General features: G+C 42.1%; 1 protein-coding gene across 1 annotated transcript in view; it reads left to right on the forward strand.

Annotated features, from left to right (window-relative positions):
* The window catches only part of cfap74 (cilia and flagella associated protein 74), a 51,280-nt gene that overhangs the window by 11,357 nt on the left and 12,004 nt on the right, over positions 1–27,919 (forward strand). Inside the window, exons 13-25 of the mRNA XM_035536523.1 lie at positions 4,226–4,393; positions 4,500–4,618; positions 7,716–7,782; positions 10,636–10,725; positions 10,864–11,040; positions 11,260–11,326; positions 11,506–11,639; positions 12,426–12,548; positions 12,635–12,756; positions 16,874–17,002; positions 21,830–21,917; positions 23,541–23,714; positions 27,128–27,261. Of these exons, the coding sequence (XP_035392416.1) occupies positions 4,226–4,393; positions 4,500–4,618; positions 7,716–7,782; positions 10,636–10,725; positions 10,864–11,040; positions 11,260–11,326; positions 11,506–11,639; positions 12,426–12,548; positions 12,635–12,756; positions 16,874–17,002; positions 21,830–21,917; positions 23,541–23,714; positions 27,128–27,261 (1,592 nt within the window). The remainder of the gene's footprint in view (positions 1–4,225; positions 4,394–4,499; positions 4,619–7,715; positions 7,783–10,635; positions 10,726–10,863; positions 11,041–11,259; positions 11,327–11,505; positions 11,640–12,425; positions 12,549–12,634; positions 12,757–16,873; positions 17,003–21,829; positions 21,918–23,540; positions 23,715–27,127; positions 27,262–27,919) is intronic.

The following is a 27,919-nucleotide window of genomic DNA, read 5'->3' on the forward strand; positions in this document are numbered from 1 at the left end:
ATAACCCTACGTTTCCTTTCAGCTGATTCACTCGGTACAACACATGTAGTATGGACACATATTCTGGCCCTGCCCAGCTGACAACCAATTGGTTAGAGCCTGCACATTACTGTCTCCCTAACTCTGAAGAGACAAAAGATTGAGCTACTGAAAGAACTGCAATGTCCAAATAATAAAAGCAGACAAATGTGTGTGCTGGAGGGAACAGATACACAAAAGTCTCTTATAGAGACACCCTTAAAGGAAAAATGTCTCCTACAGAAACACCCTTAAAAAAGGCCCACGCCACAGTCATTCATCTTGTGGAACGGGTCCGTACTCGTTCAGGCAACTCCAGAACCTTGCTGTAAGCCAATGAAATAGTTTCCAGATCCCAGTGAGAGAAGCACTGCTTAGACATTGGCCTGCCATGGGCTGGTTTGTCAAACCAAACAAACAGCTGGTCACATATTTGGAAATCTTTGGTACAATTTATAATATTATATTACATTTATTATTGTATGCAGTGCCTGCATAGGACAGAGAATGTGCTGCCTCTGGTGTTCATAACATTCAATTGGAGGTGGAGAGAAAGAAAACAGGTCAAAAGATAGAAAGCTATATGTCAGGTCAAAAGCTAGAGAGACATGAGCTTTGGCATGTATGCTGCATTACTCTTTAGCGTAGCCTTAGAATTGCCTGGTGCAAACTGTTTACATGATGGGATGCACTGACAGTGCTTGGAGATTGCCCACTCGCTTTGCAGAAGCCAAGGCTAAGAGCAGGGCCTTCTTATATGAGCCTAATCTCATATCATCTGACTCCAGAGGCTCAAAAGGAGCATCACATATAGCCTCAAGGACAACAGACAAATGGGGACAGCAGGTCTTGAAATAGACCTCAAATGCCGCTTACCCCGCAGGAAGCGTATGGCAAGAGGATATACTCCTGGTGGAACTCCGCCGAAACCAATATGGCAAGCTGTTATAGCTGCAAAATGCACATTTACCATTGAAAATAAGCATGTTTGCTCTAATAATTCCGGAAGGCATGATAAATGTCCATTATAGAACCCTGGAAGGGAATCAATTTTTTTCCTGATACCAGTGTTCAAATGCATGCCATTTATATGCATATAAGCCCCTAGTAGAAGTGGCTCTTGCATTTTGAGTGGTAGAAACAATATTAGATGGCAAGCCAGCAGCCATTAGATTGGACCTCTCAATGGGTAAGAATAGGACACCATAGCTCTGTTTGATAATGCACTGTTTCTCCTGAGACAGGAGGTCCCTGTGAAGCAGGAGAGCCTAAGCATCACATTCTTGGAAGCTGATTATTTCTGCTCACTACAGTTTTGTAAGCCAGTGGGGAACCACAAGCATCAGTAGGCCCTCCTGACATAGCCCCATCCTATCCGAGAGGCGTCTGTCCACACCACCTGGTGACCCAGAACTGTAATGTACACATTAAAAATAGACCTAATGATATGACCACTGTCATCAGTGCCATTACTCCCAACAGGTTGAGCGTCTTACAAAAATGTAGACTGCATCTTAATCAAAACTGTGTGATGCAGTTGCAAATGCAGACACTCTGCATTCCAACAGAACTTGGAAGAGAGCACATTTCCAACCCCAGAAACGGTCGTTTTGGACAGGGAGTTTGAGAAGTCTTTTTTATTGATTGAGGAACCCAAGCACTGCATGTTTGTCAGTACAGCACCTGTTCTTACCTAAGCTTCCTCACTTGACTGAGACATTATATCCAGATCATGTGGGTCAGCACACATATATCTCAACCGTGGAGGGGAGTAAGAGCCACTCCCACTCTTCCAGAAAGTGCTAGGGAAAGCTAGGAAAAGGACATATTGCTTAATAAAAAATTCATAGGCTACACCCTCAAATGCAAATCTTAGAAATTGTCTGTGATGCAGATGAGGTCCTAAGTGGAAATATGCATCTATAAGATCTATCCAAGTAAACCAACCAAGTGTAGGAACTGACCAAGCAAGTTTGCAGTTGTTATTGCATTCGCCAACCATATTTTGTTTTGAGAAACATAAGACAACTTTACAACAGCACTTTCTGCAAATGTATGTCTTTCCATGCACCCAGACTGGGGACAACCATGAAATGGAGTTTTAAGTTGGAACTGCCTCCCACTCCCACGTACTGCCCCTGGCTTTGGCGATGCTTGTGCTTTGAAAAAACAAGTGCTTTGAGAACTGTATTGGGATAAAAAGTGTCATTTTTGGACATGGCGCCGAAACAAGAGAAACATGACACCTCTTGCCTCCTACTTGACATGAGACTGTGGTTTCCTCAAGCCACTGGTGCCTCCTGACAGCAATGTGTTAAGATAGTAGGAATTTTTCCTCATCACTGGGGCTTAAGTTTCACTTTACACCTGTGCAGAAAAGAAAACAAAGCTTCTACTTATTTCTTTCTGAGATCAAATTTGTCTTGAATGGCCTCGAGTGACTGACCAAATAACCCTGCTGAGCAGAGTGGCTTGTCCCAGTAATTCACCCAGTCTCTGACATATGGGGTTAGCCAACACCATAACTGCCATCCCTCTGCACAATTCAGTTGAGGACGTGATCCAAAGTAATTCTGATCTTGCTAACGAGAACAGTCAATGGATTCCTTTCAGGTAGTATTCCTCCCATCTCAGCTAAACAGATCACCTGGTACATCTGCATTTTCTCCAGCTGAGAAAAGGAGAATTGGCAATCTTTCAAAGGGAGTAAAGTTGGTCTTGCAACTCCTTAGCTTAGTGAGAGAGCAAGGTAAGAAGCCATGGGGGGTTTAGCAATCTTGCCCCATCTAGATCAAAGAACTTTGTATAACTTGACACCATAGTTTGAGTTGACAGCGGTTTAGCCTAGGATGATGTTAAATCGGTTATAAAATCTGGGAACGAACCTCGGAGGGATGACTAACCTGCCGCTCATCCTGGTCATCCTGGTTCGGGTTGACTGCCAGAGCTGACAGCAGCATGCACAAGCATCAGGTTACACCAAAGCCCTCCTGGCATGGATGATTTCCAAGCATGCCAAGTTCTTCTTGGGAAGAGCAAACACACAGCTCTGAGGATGTACGATTCACTAAGAAGAGGTTGCTTGCAAGCTAATTATAGATAGCCGTTAGCAAAGGTAAACAAGCTAGCTCAGAGACTTGCATATGAAACATTTAAACAGCATTCCATGGGGAGACAACTCATGGAGCTACGAAAGCCAACATTTAAGCAATTAAGATAGATGTGAGGCGCTCTTAGCAAAAGAACTGGGGAGACATGCTTGTGACCAAGGGTTATAAGCATGAGGCATTTGCCATGAAGCATCATGTCCCTTACAGGTGTGAATAAAGGGGTCTTTAATCAGTCACAAGAGGGCATGATATTCCAGACTACATGAGTTGAACCGAGTGAATCAACTGAAAGAGAACAGACAGGTATGCTTTTCTGCTGTCTCTAAGTCCTACCTACCTGCCAATAACATTGAAGTTCTGTACTGACATTGTAATTCTTTGCTTCCTTATAATCAGTACTGTACTTTCTCAGAGATCTTATAAAGTACCTGGTGTTAAATGTTCCCCTAAGGTAGTTAATTGGTATTACCTGCTATGTCTATTGTCCTGCCCAAATTTGGCATGTTTTAGATGTGAAGTGCCTCATGAAACTTAATTGTAACTATCACACTCACACAAGGTGGTGGTGTCACAGTGGTGCTTTGCATCAATGACACTGTGTCCATATTTTTAATATAATCTATTTTAAAATAATAATAATAATAATAATAATAATACATTTAATTCATATAACACTCTGATTTACTGTATCTAAACACATTACTCATAGAATGTACCATTACACAAAGAAAAAATACCCAATGCTCAAAATGTATACCAAACAATTATTTGTCATTTATCAGTTGAAGACTATTTGCAAAAACAGTTGGATGGACAAAATGACTTTGAATGAGAGTTTTCCCTGAATACCATTTTAGTTGAACTTATTCATGTTTCAGGAAAGAAGACATGACATAATCCTATACAATAGCTAATGTAATCATCTATTAGCTATCCAAGTTACTGTTTTGATTAGAATGGTTGTAACTTATTCAGAAGAACAGAACATATAATAGAATTAGATCAATAAACCCATACACCACACAAATCACTGAACGGTAAGTTAAGTAGATCCTTTATAATTTATGTATTTATTTTTACAAATCCGAAAATTTCAGAACATACCAGATGAGGATGAAGATGGTCCTCTTAAAGCATCTTCTTTGAAATCCACAAAGATGGGCCTGACTCAAAATCTGGCCTCAAAACCAGCCAAAATACCTACAGCTGGCAAAGAGCTGAAACATCCACCATTTGTCAGCAAACCAGAAATTGTCCTCTTTAAGGTAGGCGCTGCGTGACAGGCCTTATTTAAACTTTCCTCAAGCATACAATAATTGTAAGCTTCTATATGTGTATCTTGAATAAATAGGAAACCGTTCTGTATTGCAGGACTTTGATCTTGGAAGGACATACAAGAAGAAGGTTGTTCTTACTAATGTCTGCCACACCACTAACTACTGCAGATTTCTGGGAGTTTCTCAGAACCTATTCGATTTCTTATCAGTAAGGTGAGCAAAAGAAATAAAATTGTACAGTAAGTCAGATAATCGCCTAATCATTACATAAAGACCAAACATATGTTCACCACCTTCTTCAGATGTTGACTAGTGCAAAAAAGCGAAAAAGGCAGAGCGTTTAGGTGATTTTATGGTCACACTGCTTAGAAAAAATGAGAACTGTGTCACATATAGATAAAAACACCCTGGATTTGGGTTTCTTCCACCCTGGAGTGTGATTGACACTATTTGTAGGCATGTTGGGATTTTGAATACTTTGCACTGTTGAAGTTTATTATTCTTGGACATTATTCATACCTGGCTGTCAGGTTTGGTGTTTATGTAATCTGAATCGGTCTGTACTCATGTGGAAGTGAGCAGTGGTAGTAAGATTCTGAACACTCTGCTCTGCTTGCCATATGTCTGTGCCTCCTTTGACGCCCCCAGAATTTCTAAAAATGGCTCGTGCTCTCTCACTCTCTATCTATGTCTCCTTCCATCTTTCTCTCTCCCTGTTTTTTTTGCTTTATGCCAGAGCCCCTTCTCCTGGGTCTCAGTGTCATATACATTTACACACACAGACACACACACACACACACACACGCAGACACTGTGCACGAACAGCTTGCTGTCTCAGTCCACCACACACAGGAAATGGGTTGATGGCACACAAACTCTGATTTTTTTATTTAGCTATATTTATCTGTTTTGGATCTTGATGACAAATGTTTCCATCTTCCCAGCATGCATAGCTCACTTCCTCTGCTACATCATCTGTCTAATTCATTGCAGCTTCCATAAGAACATTACATTCGTAATTTTCACATTTTCAAAGCTTTCTTCCACATTCAAATCAACATTCAGATCTAAATACTGGATTTCTCCATTAATTACATTTGGTATTTTTACAAAGTATCCAAAAACTCAAGTACTCATAAACAATTTATACAATCCTATAATCAGAAAACTGATGCTATGTTAAGGATATGTAATAAATATGTACTCTATAGTAAAGGACATTGCAGTGTAGCTTTAAATAGAATCCACTGCACCTAAAACAGAATTATTTCACATTTCATAGAACTTTGACAGATAATGTCATGAAATTCATTATGGACTGTCCCAAGGTCTCTTTTAATATTGTAATAACTGAACAGTGGACATTACAGAGCAAAGCAAAAGCCATTTCTGAACCTTCAGGCTGGGAGTGAGGTAGTTGATCTCTTTTAACTGAACTCATTATCTTACGCTCACCTGGGATAGATTAGTCATATTTAAGAAGTCTGGCCCTGCGATGTGGTGGCCTAATTTAATTTTGGGGAGACAGACTATTGGCACAACCTGCGTAATGCTGGAAAAAAGACTGAAAGACAAAAGTAGATAAATAGCACCATATAGTAAATTATTTAATTTCTGTGTAATGCTGCTTTTTAACCCCAAACCTGTTCCCTTATTTAAATTGCAGATGCATTTTTGAAAGCATCATGTAGAATGCCCAATTCCCAAAATCTATATATGCACAATGGAACCAATGGCAGCTTTAACACCACATAGTCAAACAGTCTTGAAGCTAATGAGTTTTAGGAGTGTCAGGCTAGTGTTTTCCCATAGTACTTTAGGAGGCTTTAACACACGACGTAGACGATAACTGTGGCACTCACACATAACATTAAAGATGAACATGAATACACACTTAACATCTATTTTTCCATATTCCTAAATATAAATTGTAGGTAGTACTGCAATATATAAAATATTTATGACAAATATATTACAGGCATGATTGCAACACAGTGCAGTAGAGGCAAAAGGTAACTGAAATACATTCTACTCCACTGTATCAACAGAGAAATATCCAGTCAATCACCTGATGTATCAAGGTTGGGCCCGTGTCCTAAGGGGGCATTCCTTCTCCACACATTGGCCTTCCATTTCTCTTTGTTCTTCGGTTTCCATTCGACTCCCTGACTTTGTTTTAGAGAAGCCCGCAGAGGCGTAAGACTAACAAGAGCACGTGGAGAGTTGCTAATGTGTTTAAGCAGCATAACTGTCAAAATATTGATGAGCACACAAACATTTGTAAGAGGTGGGTGAGAGGCAGTTACGGAACACCGTTAGGAGTGCTGATGTATGTCCCGAAAATTCAGAGTTAAATAGTGAGAGGCAAAATGAGAGAAAAAAGAGGGGCAAAAATAAGCATAATGAAGCCTGGGGGAAAATCTGCTGCAGGCAGATGGTGCTTTTATGATACGTGCTGGTGATGGTGCTTTTTTTGGAAAAAAAAAGTCTAGATGCCTGTCTGTCCGTACTTATCGGGTGTCCGTGTGTCCATCCGTCTGTGTGCTTTGCTGCTTACTGGCACTTCGCCATGTGGTGTCGATTGCCTTGTGTTTCGAAAGCTGAGACTCAACCAACAGCTTCTGTTGGGCAAAACCTCCCTTTCATCCAGTTGTATTTCGAAATGTCTGCTGTTCAGTTCCTGTTCTTTTAAGAATCCAGCAAAACCATGTGAATCCAGCAAAACCATGTACCTTATAATGTGCCATATGTACTTTGGTAATCTGTTTCTTTAAAAATACATGATATATTTATCAATTGTTGGATAATTGTTGTGCTAGGGATATGCAATCATATTGGAGTTGATGGAGTTTAAAGATTTGAAACAGGTAGAGGGATGTGGAATGGGAATCATTGAAAATGTGTAGTTCACTTGTGGCAACTGTGATGGCCCGAGAGCCGCAGGGCACGGCGCAGGACGCACAGACTCCCTCAACTTTGACAGACGTTTATTAACGCACAACGCAGACGACAACAGTGGCACTCACACATAGAAAACACATAAATACTTCTCTGAATAACAGATTTCAATTTTTATTTTAATTAAGTTTCAAAACTTTGGAAACATATTCACTTCATCATTGTGGGTGATATTCAAGTTCGATTGCTAAAAGTGGCAATTATATCAGTTCAGCATCAATCCCACAACGCATACGCAACAAGTCAACAGGACTGAATACTTTCTGAATCCGGTGCAGGTTAACATAGACAGTCTCTACCAACATTCAGGGAGTTGTGTATAACCTATCGCTAATCTCTGTTCTCAATTCAGTTTCATGCCACCTGGACCCATATCTGCAGGAATGTCATGTGAACTGGAGGCTGTTTTTAGACCTTTGGTAAGTTTTTCTTATGCTTATTTGCAAAGCAAGTTACAGGAAAACACTGCTTCATCTTCACGGGCTTCTCTTGCTAGTTGTAGACTGGCTGTCACAGACTTCTATTACCCAACTTTTTTTTGGCCCTGACTACTGTTGATCATCAGGGTAAAGGACCACAGATCACAGTTGTGCCAGTTCTTCATCGCAATTCAGTTTATACAAGCTATAAATACTTTCGCTTTATCAAACTGTCATTGTGAATTCTTATCATTTGCAGGTGTGCATTTCTCAGCAGATCCTCTAGTCACACTTGTCATTAGTTTTGGATAGTCTATGATGGCTGGTTTCACTAATGATTCATGGACTGTGGTTTTGGACTTATTTTCCTGATTTTCTATTATTGAAAATACTTGCACATATATCCAGTGCAATTAAAACTAGCATCATCATCATAAATTATTGTCATCTCATGCAGGAAGTTCGATTCAGTCATGTGTGTTAAAGCAGAAATTTCACGGTCGTAAATTTTGGATCAGCGGGTCGTAACTGAGATGATCCCTGAGATTATGTCCATAAACACTTGTCTTGGGAAAATCCAACAATGCCTTATGCCCATTTTTAAAAATCAGGCGTAGAACGACTTTAGCTCTCTTACCTGAAATCGCTCTCCCTCTTTGTAATTCATATGAATTTTTGTGCATCTTACTTAAGTGTCCCTTAAAACATTTTATGCATTCAGGCATAGAAATAGTGTACTCAGATTAACCATCGTGAGCAGGGTGTAAACAAAGGCAAGGAAATAACCAAAACAAACAAACACAAAAAACACCTGGAGCGACTGCCAGGAAAACAAGCAGGGAAGCTAAGGTCAGACTGCGACATGCAAAATAACACGTAAACCAGTGGGGTGGTGGTGGTGGAGTATTTTAAGCAGTGAACAGTTTCACATTTAGATTTATAGTCAACCCATAATGACATAAAAAGCACACGTTTACACGCCGTTACACCGTTCAAAAAGATTAAACTGTAGTCGCACTGGGACGCAATTTATGGCTAAATTCACCTGTGCAGTATTTTTCATGCTGTCACTTATGCAGTGTCAAAGGGTGGCTGAACACAATTGGAGGAGAGTGTTAACTGCCCAGTTCTTAAACATGACCTAACAGATGTCCGATTGACTAGGCTTTCCTTCATATCCAGAGAAGAGGATCAGTTATGCATTCAGCTCTGGTCCTCTTGGTTGGACTCTAGCATAGCTTTTCTTGCTCTATACCATACAATGCTTTTCCTTACCTGAATTGATTCAGGTATACCTGAGCAGAGAGAGCAAATGTGTGTTTTGAATCTAGAAGTGCTTATTAGCCAATCGTTCAAAATCCATCCAATCAATTCTGACTCTGATTTGGGAGCTTGTAAAGTGTGGAAATTGTGTCAAATTAGGCTACCTCAGCACTGGTCCAAGATGCAAAATGGTCAATGCTATCCAGCCGAGTGAGAGTAGTAGATGCCGGTGAATCAGAAGTGTCCCTGTGTACACATCCTTCAGCTGATGTCAGAAGGTGCAGCTGTGTACGGGTTCTCACAGTTGGGAAGAGCTCAGAGTTAAACCTCCCTCCTGGTGACTCACTTCTGAGCTGGAGCTGGAAAGTTTGGTTGTGATCACAATGGATGAGACTCACAGACCACCATGGTCTGAGCAGTCCTCCACATGGGTGCCATTTGGACCTTTGACAGTTGAAGGCAGCGCAACTGCCATCCCATGTTGGTCTTTTTAGTCTAGAGCTCACACGAAGAGACGTTTCCGACTGAATAAAGCTGGATGCTTCCCTCTGTGAGCTCTTGTGTGAAGCAGTAGAAAAGTTCCCTCGCATGCTCCTCTGACATCTTCTGATAACCTCAGTCCTGCTGTCAAAGCAAAGCACGGTCAGGGTTGTCGTGCTGGGATGTCATCCTGCAAGTGCAAAGCTAAATCTTTCACCCCAAACTGAACCTGTGAAATTTGGGATTTCACTTGTGGTTGCTGAATTGCATGCAAAATAAATAAATAAATAAATGCTCTCCACCATGGCACTATGCCAAGTGCCAGAGTACTATCCAAAAAAGCCCCAGCAAATTAAGATTTAAAGTTTGCAGCTATAGGATCTAAAAGCTGTTTCCTGGCAACACGAGCTACTTTTCTAATAACTACTTGCTTCTCTCTGTCCCTGCTATTTCAGCTTACTGTCACCAGGGGCCAGGGCGTGGTGCTTCATGTAGTGTGTGCACATGTACTTTTATTTCATTCGGGTTCCTTGTACCATCAGATTACTTTGCCACGGTTGCCAGTGCTGTACTCCACTTCAGCTGCTTTTGACTCGAGGGGTGTCTTTTCTTCCAATATCCAACTGGGTATTTCATGAACCCTTGTAGCACATCCAAGCCCTCTACATTAATATTATCCAAAACAACAGCTGAGAGAATGTTTAGTTTTGCATGAGAATGCAGCTCTGAGGCACGTCATATGTATATGTGGAATAAAAGTGTTATGAGCTCTCAGTGATTGCCTGATACTTTCCACTGAGTAAAGATGAGCCTCCCTAAGGTGGTCAATCACAGATTAAGGCTGGATTGCCTTCAGTCTTACAAATCAGGGCAAAGCAGAGCTTCCCATTTGCTGGGGGGAAAAAAAAGCTGAAACTGGAAGAAGAAACTGGACATTTTTGACATTCTGTCTGCATCTACGATATTAACTAGAAATGAGAAATTAAAGAGAAAAAGGACAAGTTAATAAGTGTATGTATAGAAATACAATTTCCATACTGTTTACAAAATATACTGGTACTGGGAATCCTTTCCACACATGTATCATTTCTTCTTTTCCTTTCCTTTCAGCTCAATGAGGATTTGGATGGTCGCATCCAGTTTCAATCAGCTAACGGCCCTTTTTATGTGATTGTCAAGTGCAGAAGGAAAAGATGTGAGGTGAGAACTGATGTGCTACTATTCATATTAATATTATATTCTTAATATATATCACAAACAAGAATTTCTTCTGCGGTGGGCGATGTCGAGACTTTCTCTGGAATTGTTGTCTCTTTCTTTTGTCAATGTTTTCCCCAGATGGTTGTTGATAGTAGCCTCATTGACTTTGGCACGCATGTGGTCGGGCAGACAATTTCACGGGTAATCAGCCTGACCAACAGGGGGGCCTTGGGAACTTGCTATGCACTATCTTCCCTCTCAAGCGATTGCCCTCAACTCCACCATCTATCCCAGCATTCCTGCGTTAGCACACATGTAAGTCTAAACTGAGCACTACCTTTTCTAATCTACTAAATCAACTAAGACAACAAGCACTTTAGTCGAGCATTTATCCCATCGATGTTGCCGTGGGGCTTCAGTTAGCACGGTGGTATTTTGGAAGGTGGCACCGATGAGGTGTTAGATGGATTAACTTAATCAGTATGCGTTTCAGTTTACGTTCCTAAATAGTTAAAACAGTACATTTATATTTAGGTACCTGATGAGAGCAGCATTGGTGTTGTGAATCTCACCCCAGAAGTTGTTCAACAAGAGCGAGAAGGTATTGAGCACAAGTTGTAAAGTAAAAGTAAAGTAAAATCAGGTATACTCAATATAAGCATTAGGTTACGTTTTGGTTCACTTCAACCTTTTTTCTGAGGCTGTTGCCAAGCAAAACAGAATTTAAAAGATGGCCGTAACGTTTAGAGGTCTTCAGTTGTGACTAATTGTTGATTTTAGGCACATCTCCTGCCAGCCGTGACAAGTCTTTAAGTTTTGAGGCGACAGGAGGTGACCAGGTTTCAGGAAACACCGGTTCAGAGGAGAGCAGGGTCACACTGGACGTCCAGGCCACTGAAATCAGTATCAGGGCAGTAAGTAGCCAATGTTCATTTGAATAGAACTCTTCCTCGAACACTTTTACTGAGCACTTAACAACAGTTACATCCATGAATACTTTGTTGAAGTTACCAGAAAATGCTTTCACGGCGTGTAGTGTCCGAAATTCCAAGTGTAGAGAACTGTCTTGAAAGAACATGTCTTCAGAAAGGTTTATGGTATTCTCATTCATAAAGGTTGACATTTCCCTAGCTCTCACACACCGCAAATAAGAAATGGAATATTGTGGGTGTATGATAACGTATAGTAATGGTGAAAGCACACCATGCATTTTGGTCCTATCTCCCATGTCCCTAATATCACTCTGCTGGTTGTTTGCCCTGCTGGTGGATTGGGAAGCTTCCCAGTTCTGTACTGTCATAGGTCCATTAAACCCTGCTTAACATCACCTGCACAAGGGACAATAATCTTGGCCAATTGCAGAAAATTGCTGGCATGATTTACTTGGTGATATATAGCATTTGACTAGTCTGAAAAAAATAACTTGATTGAAATTCTGACCAGGGAAGATTAGCATGTGCTTTCATTGTATGGGCTGGCTTTCAGACATTACACGTTTTATTGTCTGAACTACCATGTATAGAAGAGAAATATTGTTTCTTCTTTTTCATCTTTTCTGGCATCTTCTACCCTTTTTCTAGATTGGTCAACAGTGTCAGGTGTTCTATAAGGAGTCCTGTAGTTGAATCAATGTAGGGAAAACGTATTTGAGCAGATGTTGCCATGTCAGCAGAATATTTCTGCTTTCGTCTTCCCCTCAGGCACTTGAGGGCGAGGTGGGCCCGTTTGCGAGCGTCAAACTGCCCGTGGTTTTCACACCGACCCTCCCCGGGGAAACCAGGCTGGATGTCCGGATCACCTTCTCTCAGTCGGACTGTCAGGCGGTATGCAGCATTGCGTGACCAGGAGCCTTTGGCTTTGACATTGCCCACTGTGCAACGGCCACACTTGTGCTTTCTGGAACACGCAGATGGTGGTGTCGGTCCGCGGCGTGGCTGAGAGCACTCCCGTGTGGGTCGCCGAGCCGAGCGTGGACCTGAGGATCTGCGTCTATGACCATCTTTATCAAGACAGCATTGAAGTTCAAAGCAGGTGAGCCTGTCCATTAGCCAAAGCATTCTGAGCATTCTGCATCATAATTTATCGCAATAATCATGACATATTGACACCCCCCCACACACACACACACCTCAATCCCACTTGTGTCCTTTTTTATACTATGTTGGGGTGTGTGTGTGTGTGTGTGTGTGTGCGTGTGTATGCCTTTTCCTTGGACACAAGCTATCATACTTACAGATTGCCCATGATATATTTATTCTCACCGTCACACCATAGTGCTGGTCTTACTGTAAAACAGAAATACACCTTGTATGTCTGTGCACGCGTTCCTGAATACATGCGTGCAATGATGAAGGTATTCAAACTACAGGGGAGGAACTCAGCTCTGCTACAAGATGCAAAAACAGTTGACATGTAGGTCTCTGCTGACTAAATCCAGCTCAAAATAATCCTATGCTCCTGTCTCTTCTGCCTAGCAGTCCAGCTCTCCCACACTCAATGACAGACCAACACCTACACTCTCCATTACATACATGCATGTAGACACAGAGCTATGCACACAAACAAAAACCAGCTCACCGGGGTGATTAATATCCTTTAGAAGCCTTTGTTCCATAACAGCTCACTCAAGCACACTCACACACACACACACACACTCATATATACACACACAGGCAACCACTTCCTCATTGCTCTTTCTATGAGCTGCATACTGCTTCTGAATTTGGGATGCAGGATTCCTAATATAGAGGCATTAAAAAAAAACAAAAAAAACCCTGAAAGTCCTCCAAGTCTTCCTCTCAGTGCTGCCGCCACACTATGTGGGTTGACAGCAGTAGTTTTTTACACAGTACAATATAAGCGTAGAGGTGGTACACTGAAATAGTGGAACAATAATATGGGTGGACTTTTTGGGAGAGCATGAAGGCGTTCCAGAACTCACACACAAGTACACACACGCATGGGTGCACACGCAGGCACACACACGCTAACCGTAGGGACACACACCACGTCTGCCATCTGGACCTGCCAGGCATCGAAAGTGACACCGCTGCCAGAGCTAGGGGGGCCTCGGCCAGTGAGGGAAATGAGAGGCATTAGCGCACTAGGGGTGGAGGGCCAGAGGGGGCGCCATTGCACACCTTCCTCTCCAGTGGGTTTGAAGGCCTTTGCAGCTTATTCCGTCCAACACCAACCTGCGGGGTCTGTTTGTAACTTTCTGATATGGACTCCTACTTACTGGCTGGGGAGGAGGGGTGTGCTTTCATGTTATTTTATATTACACATGCAGCCCAAGCAAAAATGTCTGTATTGATGTTCCCTAATATACATATTTACCAATCTTTTTAAAGTCCATTTAAAAATCTAAATGTATTTTTCAGGTTTATTGATAATTATTAATTTGCTATGGCCACCGCCATGGAAATCAAGATGACGCTCTCTTAGCTAGCTGACTTTCTCTTTTCTGTGAACAGCACTGCTGAATCTCATTAAAGATTCCATTCACAGTTGGTAAAGACTGGTTGAAACCTGCTGATTAAACATTTGTCCAAGAACAGTAGCTGGGCACTGTGTCAAATGAGATAAAATGAGCTTACCCAAATGAGTTCATGCAGCTCTTTGTACCACAGCTGATTTGCTGCAGTACATCATAATTACAAAATGTCCGTGAATGGGATTAAATGGGAAGTGTTAGCTATAGACCGCCATTTGTTTTAATGTTCATCTCTCAAATGGTATCAAACTTTGTAATATGATCATCTGCAGATCTTTCTAAGATATTACTGGCAAAAAATAAGGCTCTGATCTGATTTTGACTTGTTTGTTGGATGATCTTCTTGAAGATGGCAGTTGCAGGCTATGGGGGGTAAGCTGCAGAAGGCTGGGCTGGGGCGCCTCTTCCTCGGGTGGTGCTTACATCACGGCTTCCTCGTCTGAGGCAGCAAGGAAGCCAGAACAGGTCTGCCGGCATGAGATGGCGGCAGTACTGACATCCCCGGCGAGCATCGGGGAACCGTCCGTGCCTCTCGGGAGAACTCCGGGACTTCCTTGCTTACATGTCGATCTTCGGAACGGTCCAAGCCCCCAGCGAGCTCCGGGGAACACCGTTCTCACACAAGCCAGGCAAATGACTCCGTTGGAAGGGGGGAGAAGAGCCGACACAGCATGCAGACGAAAAAGGAGACAAAACAAAAAGGAGACTGCCGTTTCTAAAAATGGTCGTGAGGGTAGAATGTGCAGGAAGGGAAAGGAAGCAAAAGCGAATCCCCAACTGAAGAGTTCAACGAGACTAATGGAACGAAACCGAACTTAAACGGGCATTAACCACAATTAAAGAAAGCCAACATAACTTAATGATCCACATCGGTCATACAGACAGAAACAGCTTATAAAGGAAAGAACATAGTGGCATGATAACACACAGGTCATGCAGTGACTGAAGCAAAACGTGCACTACCTGAGTGGGTTGTGGCAATAAACCGAAACAGAAAATCCGCAACAGAAAATGAAACATAAACAAAAGCCACGTGGAACACCACCACGGGTTGACAGAGGCTGTTGGCACGTGGGGGGGGCTTAATTTCTCAGCATTTTGTTTAGATACTGTAAACTTAAACAGTTTCTCTAAAGATGGGGCCTGTTAGCCTAGACAAACAGCTACAGTCTTTGATGTTAGCAGGGTAGAAATGTTTGTCTGTTTAGATGTTGATATCAAAAGCATAGCTTTCCAGCCAGGATTTTTTTCACAGTTTTGTGAAAGGTAATTATTAGTTTCATTCGAAGCCTGTTCTGAAATCATAGGGGAAAAATGGCAGCGAGCTTTCGTTAAAATAAGCGGCATTAGTGAGTGAAGTCTCTCGGAAGTTGAGACACGGTCCATGGACCAGCACTGCCCTTGCCTGCAACCTACACCATCTGTTGAGCCTTTCACTATGTGGGTCACATTACTAAAGGCTGCAAAATGAGGTGCTGACAGAATAGTGCAATGTCAGGGAATTTCTGGCTTGTCATTGTCTCCCGCTCCCTTAAGGGACGGCCGAGGTGCATGGCTTGAAGGACGCTGAACAGGGACTAAATCACGTATTCACTGTACATGTGCAACACCCTCATCGGAAAGTTGAATATTCCTAAACGTGTATCTAGACAAGAACAGTGAGCTGAGCTGAGCCAGCGTGCTATGTACTGACACTACACAGTTTAACTACTAATTTAACAAACTGTATTCACCCTTTCTAGCATGTCCTGTCAGTAATGTAGGAGTACCATAGCTGTCTTTATTAAAGCCTACTCAATAAAGTACCATGAAAACCTTTCATGGAAGCTGAGAAATTACCACGCAACCGTTCAGGGTGAGTCATAGAGAGCTGAAAGCCCTTGGCATTGTGCTCGGAGTTGTAGGCGTGCGTAGTCGGAATTCTGCGGAGAGTTCCCGGGATGCAACACCATTTATAGCCCCTCGATCTGGAAGTTCCATGCTGCAAGGCGGAACCTGCCTCTCAGATTCCTCCTAAAAACTAGGTCACCTCGATAGTGCTGATGATGGGGACCGTTTCACATTTCGGGGGTCATTAAAATGTATAGAACAATCAGATGATAACCGAGTTCCCTCGCTGAGTGCGCACATCTTTGTGGATGTTCAGCTCGCTAGAAGCAATGTGTGTATTTCTGTTTCTGTATTTCATTACCCAGGTACAGGCATAATTATACTTTTGATATATTCCACACAGAAACAACTGGGGCAAGTATTGCATATTACAAATTAGTGGGCATAAAATGTGAAGTTATAAAGTAAAAGTTTGCCAGGCGTGCTCTTGGTTGTATTCTCAATCGTCAACCATGTAACGGGCTGAAACTATCAATAAGCAATGTGGAAAGCTCGTTGCAATTCTGCTGCTATAAGGCTCAAGGCTGAGTCTTGCTTTGGGTGCAGGTCCAGTTGCATTAGTAGCATAACGCAGATCACCATGTGCTGGTGCCTGACACCCCTGGGCTTGGCTGCGCAGAGCAGACCCAGCAGGGGAGGTCAGCTGTGTGGTCACCTCCTGCAGCGTGTGGCCCTGGCCACTTCTGTGCCTGGCAGTTCAGTTGATTATTATAAGGCAAGTTTCATTTGTTTGTGTGTGTGTGTGGGTGTGTTGGTGTGTTTCAGAGCCAGCACAGCTCTTAGACTGACCTTCGAGGTGTGTAAGGAGCTGAAGAACCACATGGACATCCTGCCTAAGACCGGCTACATCCAGGCCAAGTCGAAATTCCAGGCCCAGCTCAAGTTTCTGCCCAGGTAGCATCAAATTCCAGGCAAAACAGCGTAAGGTGGATACATGGAAGCACTGTTGCACAGTCAGCGTCGAGTGCCATTCTTTTTTTATCTTTTTTTCCCCTTTTTTTGGAAACAGTCACACTGAAAAATGAGGCAAGCGTTCATATGCAGGCTTGTGCCAGATTGGACTGGACTTGTCAAGTACCGCTTCTTTGAATTTTATTTGATGGGTTTGCAATTTAATATATGTGGCATTCACTCATATTCTTGACAGAGACGTTACTCAAGCAGTATTTTACCAGATAAGAAACACACCAATAAGGAGCTTTGGAAAATAATTAAAAATGAAACATATTTCCCCTAAAACAGTTACAGCTTATAAGAGAAAGATTTAATAACTTTGAGGGGCTTAAATTTGAATTAACCTGCAAGATATTTATAATAGCTATAATATTTATATGAACTGCCCCACTCAAGAACAGCCCACAATTAGCCCTTGAAGGCGAGTACGAAAAGTGTCCTTTATCATGGACCCAAACTGGTAACAAAAGCTTTGAGGGCCAATGGTATGGCCGTTGACAAAATTTGGTGCATCTGATCATGGCCGGTGGGCGGATCTAGTGGAAAAATGGAACTTTGGTAATCTGCTTTGGTGAATCAGAGGGGTTTAAAAACATAGAATGTCATTTTTGTTGACTCACCCCCACTCCATTCTCTCTCTCTCTCTCTCTCTCTCTCTCTCCCTCTCTCTCTCTCTCTCTCCCTCTCTCTCTCTCTCTCTCTCTCTCACTCTCCCTCTCCCTCTCTCTCTCCCTCTCCCTCTCCCTCTCTCTCTCCCTCTCCCTCTCCCTCTCTCTCTCTCTCTCCCTCTCTCTCTCTCTCTCTCTCTCTCCCTCTCTCTCTCTCTCTCTCTCTCTCTCTCTCCCTCTCTCCCTCTCTCTCCCTCTCTCTCTCTCTCTCCCGCTGTCTCTCTCTCTCTCGTTCTCTCTACCTCTCTCTCCCTCTCTCTCTCTCACTCTCTCCCTCTCTCTCTCTCTCTCTCTCTCTCTCTTATCTTTCCCTCCTCGCTCCTCTCCTCTGGTGCTCTGAGCCGAGCCGCCGGTTTGCTTTGACTCGCTCGATTGCTTATATAACCTACTGTAGGGTTCTCATTTTCACTGTGACCTTTTTTTTTTTTCCTTTTTTTGGGGGACAAATTTTTTTTTCTTCTCCTCCATTTATCAGTGTTGGCCTGTTATTAGGCACCAGCTCAATAAACGATACTAATGTAAACTGCAAAGGGTCCCGCTTTAGCCTGAGTTTTGTAAAATGGTGGCGTTCTTTTGTCTGGAGTTTTTTATGACCGTGGAGTCGATGAATAATTCCTGGAACCCTGCTGCTTACGCGCTCAGCCAGAATCAGCGTCAGATTCGATTTCCTTTTTTATTCTGTGGTGTCTCTCACCATTATTTCTGTGTCCTGTCGGAAAGTGGAGATAGAACGGACTGATTTTATGCTTCTCTTTGTCTGTCTACTGCCCGAACACACACACACACACACACACACACACACACACACACACACACACACACACACATAACTCCAATGGAAGCAGATACAGCTTGCCTAACCTCTACACACTGGAAATGCTGACACCTATACTGAATTAGCTACATGGACTATATATGATGTATTAAAGCACAGACTGGCCCACCCCTCTCTGGGTTGGTTCTGTAATTCCGCGCAGGGAGTTTTCCCTTGCCACTGTTGCCCTAGGCTTGCTCATTAAGGATATGGACCCAAACATTTGTAAAGTTGCTTTGTGAAAACATGTGTTGTAAAGCACTATATAAATACATTTGTGACTCTGACTCACACACACACACACACACACAGACACACACACACAAACACTCTCACTCTTACACGCACACACAGCCTATTTAGATATTTATATGTACAAAATAATTTTTACAATTGTTTTTATTTATTTTTTATACTTACTCCTTCTAAAGTATTGGAGGAAGTGTATTGTAAAATACACCTGGGTGTTTTTATGGAAGATTATGTTGCCTGGATCATATGGTTTATTTAAATTTTTAAAAAGATTTGTAGGCTGGATTGTCTGGGTGGATGGTTCAATTATAGCTAGTAATTACCAATACGTGAAAATCAAAATATATAATGGAAAGATAATGAAATTAAATATAATGAAAATTGTTATGTTTCATTTCAACCTGATATCGATCTCTTCTACTATTTTTTATGTCCTGTCCCAGGTTTTGTTTTTCTTTATGTGATGAGGAAAACTTATTTTGTCTAATTAATTTGTCTTGTTTTTTTCATAATGACTGTTTTAAAGGACTAGTCCAATAAGAAAACAAAAGATAATTTTCCTCCCATTTCCTACTTAACTCAAAAACAATAATTTGGCCAAGATACGGATGGTATCCAATTTTTCTTCTTTAGTGTTGCCATACTGCTACAAGGCTAATGTAGCTAGCAAGTAATGAAAGTTTATGGCCACCTGTTAGGCTCATGCAAACCCAGATCTGTTCTGAGTTGTTAGGTCATCTCAAGTAGACTTTCCTACCTGATTTCTGACAGTGATAGCTGTAATAAATAAATAAATAAATGAATGAATGAATGAATGAATGAATGAATGAATGAATGAATGAAATGCCCGAGAGCAAGGTGGGACTAACGGCGTCCAAGACATTTCCTTTTCACTGCAAGTGAAAGAGCTTTAGCTTCTTTGTCCTCTAGTGAATCAGAGTGGGAGGAGAGGGAGGCTTCACGGTGGAGCCTCAGTGGTCGAGCATATGGCAGATTGTGAACAGTCTCGTCACTTTGCTTGAAACCAAGGCACATAAGAAAAAAAGTGCCAACATCACCGGATAAGATGGGCCCTTAGATCAGTCTTCAGGTACATGGATTAGGTCTAGGCAGTACATTTCTTTTCATTTATTTACTTTTGGAAGCGTTGAATAATATTATTTATTTGGGTAGTCGCACGGGTCGCTTTCGTGTCACAAGCCAGAACCGAGCTATAAGCAATGTTCTAACAGATGGACCGTGTGCCGTCCCGCGGGGCTTTTCCACAGCGCCGTGCCAAGCTAATTCAGGAACGCCGCTCCCACCGAGACTCCATTAGCCGAGCACAAGCGATTCCTTAAATAAATCACCGCCCGGGCGGGATTGATAAAACGACTCTGGACCCGTCACGTGGTAGCCCGGACGAGGCAAACGTCCTAAGGACCCTGTAAGAGGCCGTCGTTAAGCTATGGCTTAGGGTAACAAGCTCATAATAAGTCCCATTCGCGTTCGACAAAGGCCAGTTTCAGCACTGCCACTGTCGGCTAACTTTTCTTTCCTGCTATTTTGATTTGGACACCTATAGAGCCATGGCGTGCTTTTTTTTTTTTTATCGTGCTGCTCATTACCCGGCGGTGGAGTTCGCTTTCTCATCCTCTCGTGGCAAACTGCTGTGCGGCCACATATTAGTGGTGTACCGCCAGCCCGTCGGGACGCAGTAGTAGTTTGCTTGCATTAAGCAGTGCTGGGGAGAGAGTTCTAGAGCCCTTATAAGTTTCAGTCCCTGCCTAACGGGCCCAACTGCGGCAAGGCCCCATTACCGCAGGTTGGGTTGCTGCGGCAAGGCCCCATTACCGCGGGTTGGGTTGCTGCGGCAAGGCCCCATTACCGCGGGTTGGGTTGCTGCGGCAAGGCCCCATTACCGCGGGTTGGGTTGCTGCGACATCAGAGGATCCACGCTAGGTTCTAAATGCCAGAGCGCACACGATACATCTAAAGGTTTATTTTTAGAAAAAAAAAGTTGAATTCGACACTGCAAAACGGTTTTGCACAAACATGCTTGTTATAGTTTATTGTGTCATTTCCCAGTAGGTCTTGTGTATTTAAAAGAGATTCACAGCATTTAGAATCACCAACCTAATGACCTGCAAAACAAATCCTTCCACAAATAATAAGATGGGGGGGGGGGGGGATTCTAAGCCAATTATTTCTTTATGAAACTGGCTGCAAAAAGCGTTCCTGTTTACGTCAAGACTTTGCATCTTGAATGGAAAATTAGGAATAGTAATACAAGTAATACAGCTGTTTCTGAAGCAGTGTCTGTGTGTGCCATTAAATTTGAACTCAATATGATTTTAGTTCAGGGCTGTCCCAGAGCATAGCATATTTGCATAGTGTCAAAGCACAAAGTTGCACTGCAGAATTAGGAGCTACAGTGTTGATTTTTAGTCCAGTTAGACACAAGACAATTCTGTAAGACCTAATTCAGCACTAGAGTTTTTTTCTGTGTTACATAATATGATGTTTGACTGCACGTTGCTCTCTGAATTCCACTGTTCTGCACCCTGCACCCGGAATCACCATGGTTACTGTGTTCTCGTTTGGTAGTGCCATTGGCCGCATGAAACGACTAATACAACTCATCTTTCTGTCTCTCTTTCTCTCTATCCCTTGCTTTCTGTTTCTCTCTATCCGTGCTTTCTCTATCTCACTCTCTTTCTCTGCATTAAGCCTGACTAGTCCTCTTTAATATTAGTGGAAGGGCACTTTAATGTTCTTGCAGGCTTTATGCTTAAGTGGTTTGCTCTGTGAGTTTCAATTATAAAGAAAAAAAAATCTGTGTAGACATGGACAAGCATTGATTTCTCATATATCTTCCATGGATGCATTGCCATTAAATAGTCATTTATAAAATGTCTCAAGGACCTTGAGCTTGAAAGAAGCATAATAGCCTTGTTGAGTTTTTCTTCTTCCTGTCTTCATATTTCCTTCAGTACGCTGATACAAGGGAATGTTTATTTTGCCTTATTTTGTCCTATGTGTCCCTTTTGACAGACGGAGCCTTCCAGGGGATGCCAAGTCCTTTTTTGACCAGGACACTGGAGTCTTGGAAGTTCCTCTTGCTGTACAGGTGGCTGATCAAGTAGGTGCCTTTCAGACGCTCCCCAGATAAGTCCAAAATAGCTTGCGGACTGGTTTTCCCTCTTCCTCTGCTCCGTCACTAATCACTTCCTTCTCCATGCCAGGTTTTCTTTGCCTGCTTTCACGCCACAACTCTTAAAGGAGTACTTTACTCAGAAATTCTAATGCTTCTACCAATGAGGGAAAGCCAATATGCATCCAATTAGCATTATGCAAATTATATTATGCTATGTTGGGCTTACTAGGTTCCATTTACTCTAAGCTGTGTTTGTATTTAATGTATGTGAATGCTACAGTTACTCTGCCAAACCCAAAGGCTAGGAGCTTAGTGTTTGCACAGTAAGCTTTAATGATCTAAAAGTTCTTATTAATATGAAATAAAATATGTTTTAGACCTTTTTGTCCTATGTAGCTTCAAGGTCTAAGAGAAAAGCTACCAAAAATGTATACCTAAAGCATCCAATTTAAAATACGTAGCATCAGTGTAAATTGAATTCCTGAATAACACAAGATGTTTATGTAGCTTATTTCAAGATGCTCTAGTCCCCTTGAGGAACAAACTGGGCTTTGCCACGCTGGATTCCTCTGATAAGAGAGCAGGTTTATTTGTGGTGCGTGGCAAGTGTGTTCGGCAGCGCTTGGCTTATCTGCAGCCGCACATTGAGCAGTGGGTGGCTGGGCGGGGGTTCAGGGAGAGTGCAGGGCGGGATCCTATAATCTGCCGAACTGGATGCCGGTTCATTTTCCCATTCCAAAGCCCGGCCCCCTCCCCTTGCCTCCCAGCCTGCGTACGGGGGAGAGCAGGATCTCGCCCCATCCGCTTGTCCCCTCCCCCGGCCCGATACGTCCGCCAAGCCAGGAGCCGTGCCGAGCTCAAACCTGTGCCCCGGGCCAGAGTGCTGGCGTGAGGCGTCGTCCTGCCACAACCCCCCACCATACCTACCACCAACATCCTCCGTCACACTCATCAAACGCAAACATCGTTTGATTAGACACATGTGTGCACGAACCAACGCCCTACAGCTGAGCATCCTGGTGAAGCCTGTGATCCAGGTCAAAGCTCCCAGGGCCCTAATCTACCTTCTTGCCTTTCAGCACTGGAGACTCAAAATAACACACCTAAATGCACACACATGTTCACACACACACAATCTGTCACTAAGCCAAAGTACTTTCATGGACTCCAAATCCTTTCTGGCTGGATTCCATATTACAGAAACATACACAAAGGAGAAACACACACACACACGCGCACACACTCTCATACATGCACACACTCTCTCACACACAGCTTCACATACTCTCCTTTCTCACCTTGTTCACCACCTACCTGAAACTGTAAATCGCCAGCTCTGTGTGTGTAAACAAGGTCATTTATGTCAAAGTCTTATAGAAACAAAAGCCAACAATTTCAAAAGCAGCCTTTTACTATAAGATTATTTACACATTTTGCATCAAAACATTTTTGGAGTCCTTTTTTTCCGTATTGGCAGATGGTGTCAGTGTGCATCTGTGGCTCATTTTTGAATAGACCCGTTTCATTTCTCATTTGTAACGTGACATTGAACAGGACATTTCCGGCACACTAACGACCCTCATGGCTAATTAGGACCGTTTCCATCAGGCAAAGCCAGTGTGGGTCACGGTCCACGCGGTTGTCACCACCTCTGATCTGGAGTTCCACCACTCCGAGGTGGATTTTGGCCACTGCTCTGTCTTCGAGTCTGTCAAGGCCAGCGTGCGACTCACCAACCGCTCCTTGCTGCCCCAGGACTTCGGCTTTGTGGGGGTCCCCAAGGTGAGTGTAGTATGGTGTGCCAGTCAAGGGCCTGAGTGAAGCTCTGTTTTATGCATTCACTTGGCAGTGATTTATGTGGTGGACATTCCACAGTAATAAAAGGAAATGAAGGCAATGTTTGAGAAATAGTCAAACTGTCCTTTTAAACTAGCAGCCCCTTGCTTTCAACAGAGCCCCAAAAGTAAGGCATTTGGTTAGCAAGTTGGCATTGTTCCTCATCAGCAGGATATCATCATATGTCATCACACTTTTTTCTGACTTGGGCTTCACGACTTATTAATTCAAATATGATTTTTTTTTTTTAATATGATTATGATTATCTTCTTGTATAAAAACCCGTATACGATCATATTTAGCGACTATAAACACATTTATATCATCACTGAAAAGAAAAAACCTCAACCAGGGCCACTCTTGAGTGATTAGTATCCAGCATGATGCAACATATGTGACTGACATATGTTTGTGCTCCCCGTGTTAAAACATGTCATTTAGAGTTAAAGTCAAGACAGGGTGAGAGGACACATCTTTTCAGACACAGTGGAGCATTAGACTGACGCACACAACGACAGCACACTACTACGCCAGGCACTGAATGGGATGAGTATGACTAATATAAAATCAGGTGTGATTAGTCACATTATGAGAGTTTTCCCACGTGCTCTATTAGCAATTTTCAGTACTTTCTGCCCCGTTTATTTCGATTCTGAAAGATCATCTGAGAACTGTTGTCAGATCTATATTCCTCAATCTTCAAAAAATAAATGCTGATGATTCTGAGTACTGGCCGTAGTCTTCTTCAGTTCTACTGTTGTTTTGTCAAAGCCATGTCCAGACCCCCTGTAGTTGTTTGCGCAGATAGTGACACGCCTGTTTTTACTGACAGGATGGCATGAAGGCTTTACTAACGTGATGTGTATTGCGTGAGCTCACTGTTGTTATTTCTCGGTCTCTGAAATTTACATGAAATGCAGTACTTTTGAGACGTTTTTGTGAATTAATGATTTCCTGATGAGCTGATATCAATGTATTACTGATGACACAGTTCTACTATAATAATTCTCTTGGTTCTGTTGGTGATAGTACTAAAAACATTTTTCCAATAATGTATTAAAGTTAAGAAATAAAATATTTACATTGTTAAACAAGTATTTTGATAGTATGATTGATGTGAATAGCATACTTGTAACTATTATGCTGTTATCCATTTCATATACTTTAAACGTAAAATGGATCCCTTAATTTTCCCTGGCTAATATCATGAGTATAGAAACATTATTATTTACTAGGGATGTAAACTCTAGGATTCACCATAATATAATTTTGATTTTTAAGGCAATGATATGAAATATTGTACAAACAGCATCATGTCACATTCACCAGTTTTCTCATTTAAAATTTTTTTTCTTAGCTAAGGCCAAAATTTGTGTGGTCCAGTCCTGCTGAATAAGTTTTTTGGGGTTTTTTTTATAACTGTTCCACAAAGAAAAATAATATGGACTAATGGATTGTACTTATTTCATTATCTTCTACAAAATCTGAGTTTGAATATAGAAATTACACTTGATATATGCTAAATATGTTGCAGTTATAGACAGAACTATTTCACTTTATACTCTGCTATCCTGCCCTGGCTAACTAAATCACACCAGCCATGTGCCACCTTACGTTTTTTAAACTAACTTCAGGTCAAACCACATCTTCATTTCTGTTACCAATAAAAGCTGATCTTTGTGTTACAATCCATTTGGGAAACCCAATCCAGAGCTGTTTACAGCAGTCGAGACAATTTAGTGAACTTACATGCGTTTGATGAATCTTACATGACAGTCACACAATCTAATAAAAGTACAAGAAATTGAGTGTAACGATACAAACATGTTTTTGTATGAGGCCCATGTCACGGTGACCGCCCCATGCTGGTAGTCGCCAGCAGGCGGCAGCAGTGAGCATGTGGCGTTTAGTGATGTTTTGGCCGTCACTTATTCTTGTCTTTACTTAAGCCACACCTACTTCAGGTGGTGGGCGTTAAACCTTATTGTCCACGCCACCTGGGGGTTGTTATGTCGTTATTTTTGTCCCTTTATAACCCCGTTTTGCGTTCGTGACCGGTGTCTTCGTTGTATGTTACTTTGGTTTCGTTTTTTCGGCGTTCGTTTTTTTATGGTGGGCTTCGTTTTCGTTAAACGCTTCGGTTGCAGACTCGCGTTTTCTTCCTCTTCCTGCACATGACAGCCCAGTGATTCTGGAATCTTCTGCAATATACAAGTTTTTACGATATACAGCAACACGATTCTTGTCATTGTAATCGTAATATACGATTGATATGATAAACACAGCTCAATAAGACGATCACCTTTCATCTTTAACCGTAAAACAATGTGAAAGTATTGTATTTTTTAAAGTTTGTACGTTGTAGTTTAATGACCGATGAATGTATAAACACTATCAACAGAATTACACAGCCTTTAAAATTGATGCATAAATCAAAATCAATGTAATGTCTTAGAAATACTGTAATAATGTAACAATGAATCCTTACTTTGTGCATTTTATGCAGATACCAGTCAGAATGCTTCAAGTAGGCTGTTTGAATATGAAAGAAAATAACATGCAATATTATGCAACAACTATCTAGCATTGTACCTATTACTGCTTCTGCACAGTTTCAAAAATGAATGCTTTGTCTAATGAATGACAAGCAAGTAAGCCAGCTTGCTTGGCTGAAATCTTTCGTCAGGTGTTCTCACAAAGTGCACGTTGCCCCAAAAGTCCCATCTATGAGAAACTGGGTCACAGGGCAGCAGGTGTGCAAAGAGCCCTGAGGAAGCAAGTCCTTCACACTGAGCCAGAATGGCAGTCGAATGGCATTTTTATGCTGTATGAACCCCAACCTTACCAAACACTTCCTGTAAAAAGAGAAGAAGTGCTCGGTAAAGGTCGTTGGTGTGATACACGGCCACAGGCTTTTTTGGAAACAGACCTGCTCCGCCAGCAATGTAGATGTTGGGTCGTGCTTTGCACCCTGGGTGGCCATGGTGCCCGACAGGGGGAAAGTCCTTTGGTCCGTAACCTGGCTGCTTTGGGGAAGGTCCACAGGATCCAAAGGAGTAGGCTGGAATAGTATCCTTGTCCTTCCAGCTCATAGGCCCCCAGTGAGGAGTTCTTCAGTCTTGGTAAAGTTCTGAGGGACAAATGGCCTCTTTTGTCCAACGCCAATATAGGCCTAATCCATGTCCACTAACGACCTTCATGGCTAATTTCCTGGGTTACTAAAGGAAACCAGGCCTTTAGCATTCTATCGTGTCTTTTAGGACATTGATCAAACATGCCATGTTCACGCCTGCAATGTGTACAGGATTTGTGCATTACAGGGCATTAGCAAATGCCACTATTTACCTTCTCCCCTGTAGTTCATTGATGTGCAACCTAACGATGGCTTTGGGACCCTGCTCCCACACCAGACGCTGGACATTGATCTGATCTTCAGTGCTTCAAAGGCTGGTGAATATAACTTCCAGCTCACGTGCAAGTCTGGTACTAACAGGTAAGGCATAACAGGTAATCTGCACTATCAGTGCAGATAGTGCAGAATCAAACTGCCATCTTTTTGAAGATTCTGCATGTTTACATTTTCCCTCTGCAATATACTTTATATCTTAGTCACTGGCCAACATGTCACCATTCTGTTATTGTTGCTTCCAGTTTTGTTTTTGTTTGTTTGTTCGTTCATTCATTTGTTTATTCATTCATTCAATTTAGTCTATAGCCCCAATCCGTTTATAATGGTCCGAGGTAAAGCCCCAAAATATGATGACTGTGCAGATATCAAAATTTAAATATACTCCATAATATTATATACAATATATTAATATATATCCTAAAATTTAAATATATACCTATATATAATATATTTAATATGTCCCAAATATGCTTCAGTGTATTCTTCATGCATTACATTTTGCATGCGTATAATTGATGTGTACAAATGCATTGGCTATACTAACAAAATAAGGGTGATCATGTGGGCTCACAATAGGCCTCTGTATATAAACATCAGTGGCTAAACGGAGTCAAAGCACTGGTCTTTCTTTGTTATTCCTATTCGGCCATGCTGCAATCCTGGCATGGATAGGTAGGGTAAGAACACGATCTAATCTCATTTCCGACAGTTTCCCAGATCACCGTGTTCCCTTTTTATTTCC

This window comes from Electrophorus electricus, chromosome 18 (genome assembly GCF_013358815.1).
Source record: "Electrophorus electricus isolate fEleEle1 chromosome 18, fEleEle1.pri, whole genome shotgun sequence".
In the NCBI taxonomy this organism is placed as follows: Eukaryota; Metazoa; Chordata; class Actinopteri; order Gymnotiformes; family Gymnotidae; genus Electrophorus; species Electrophorus electricus.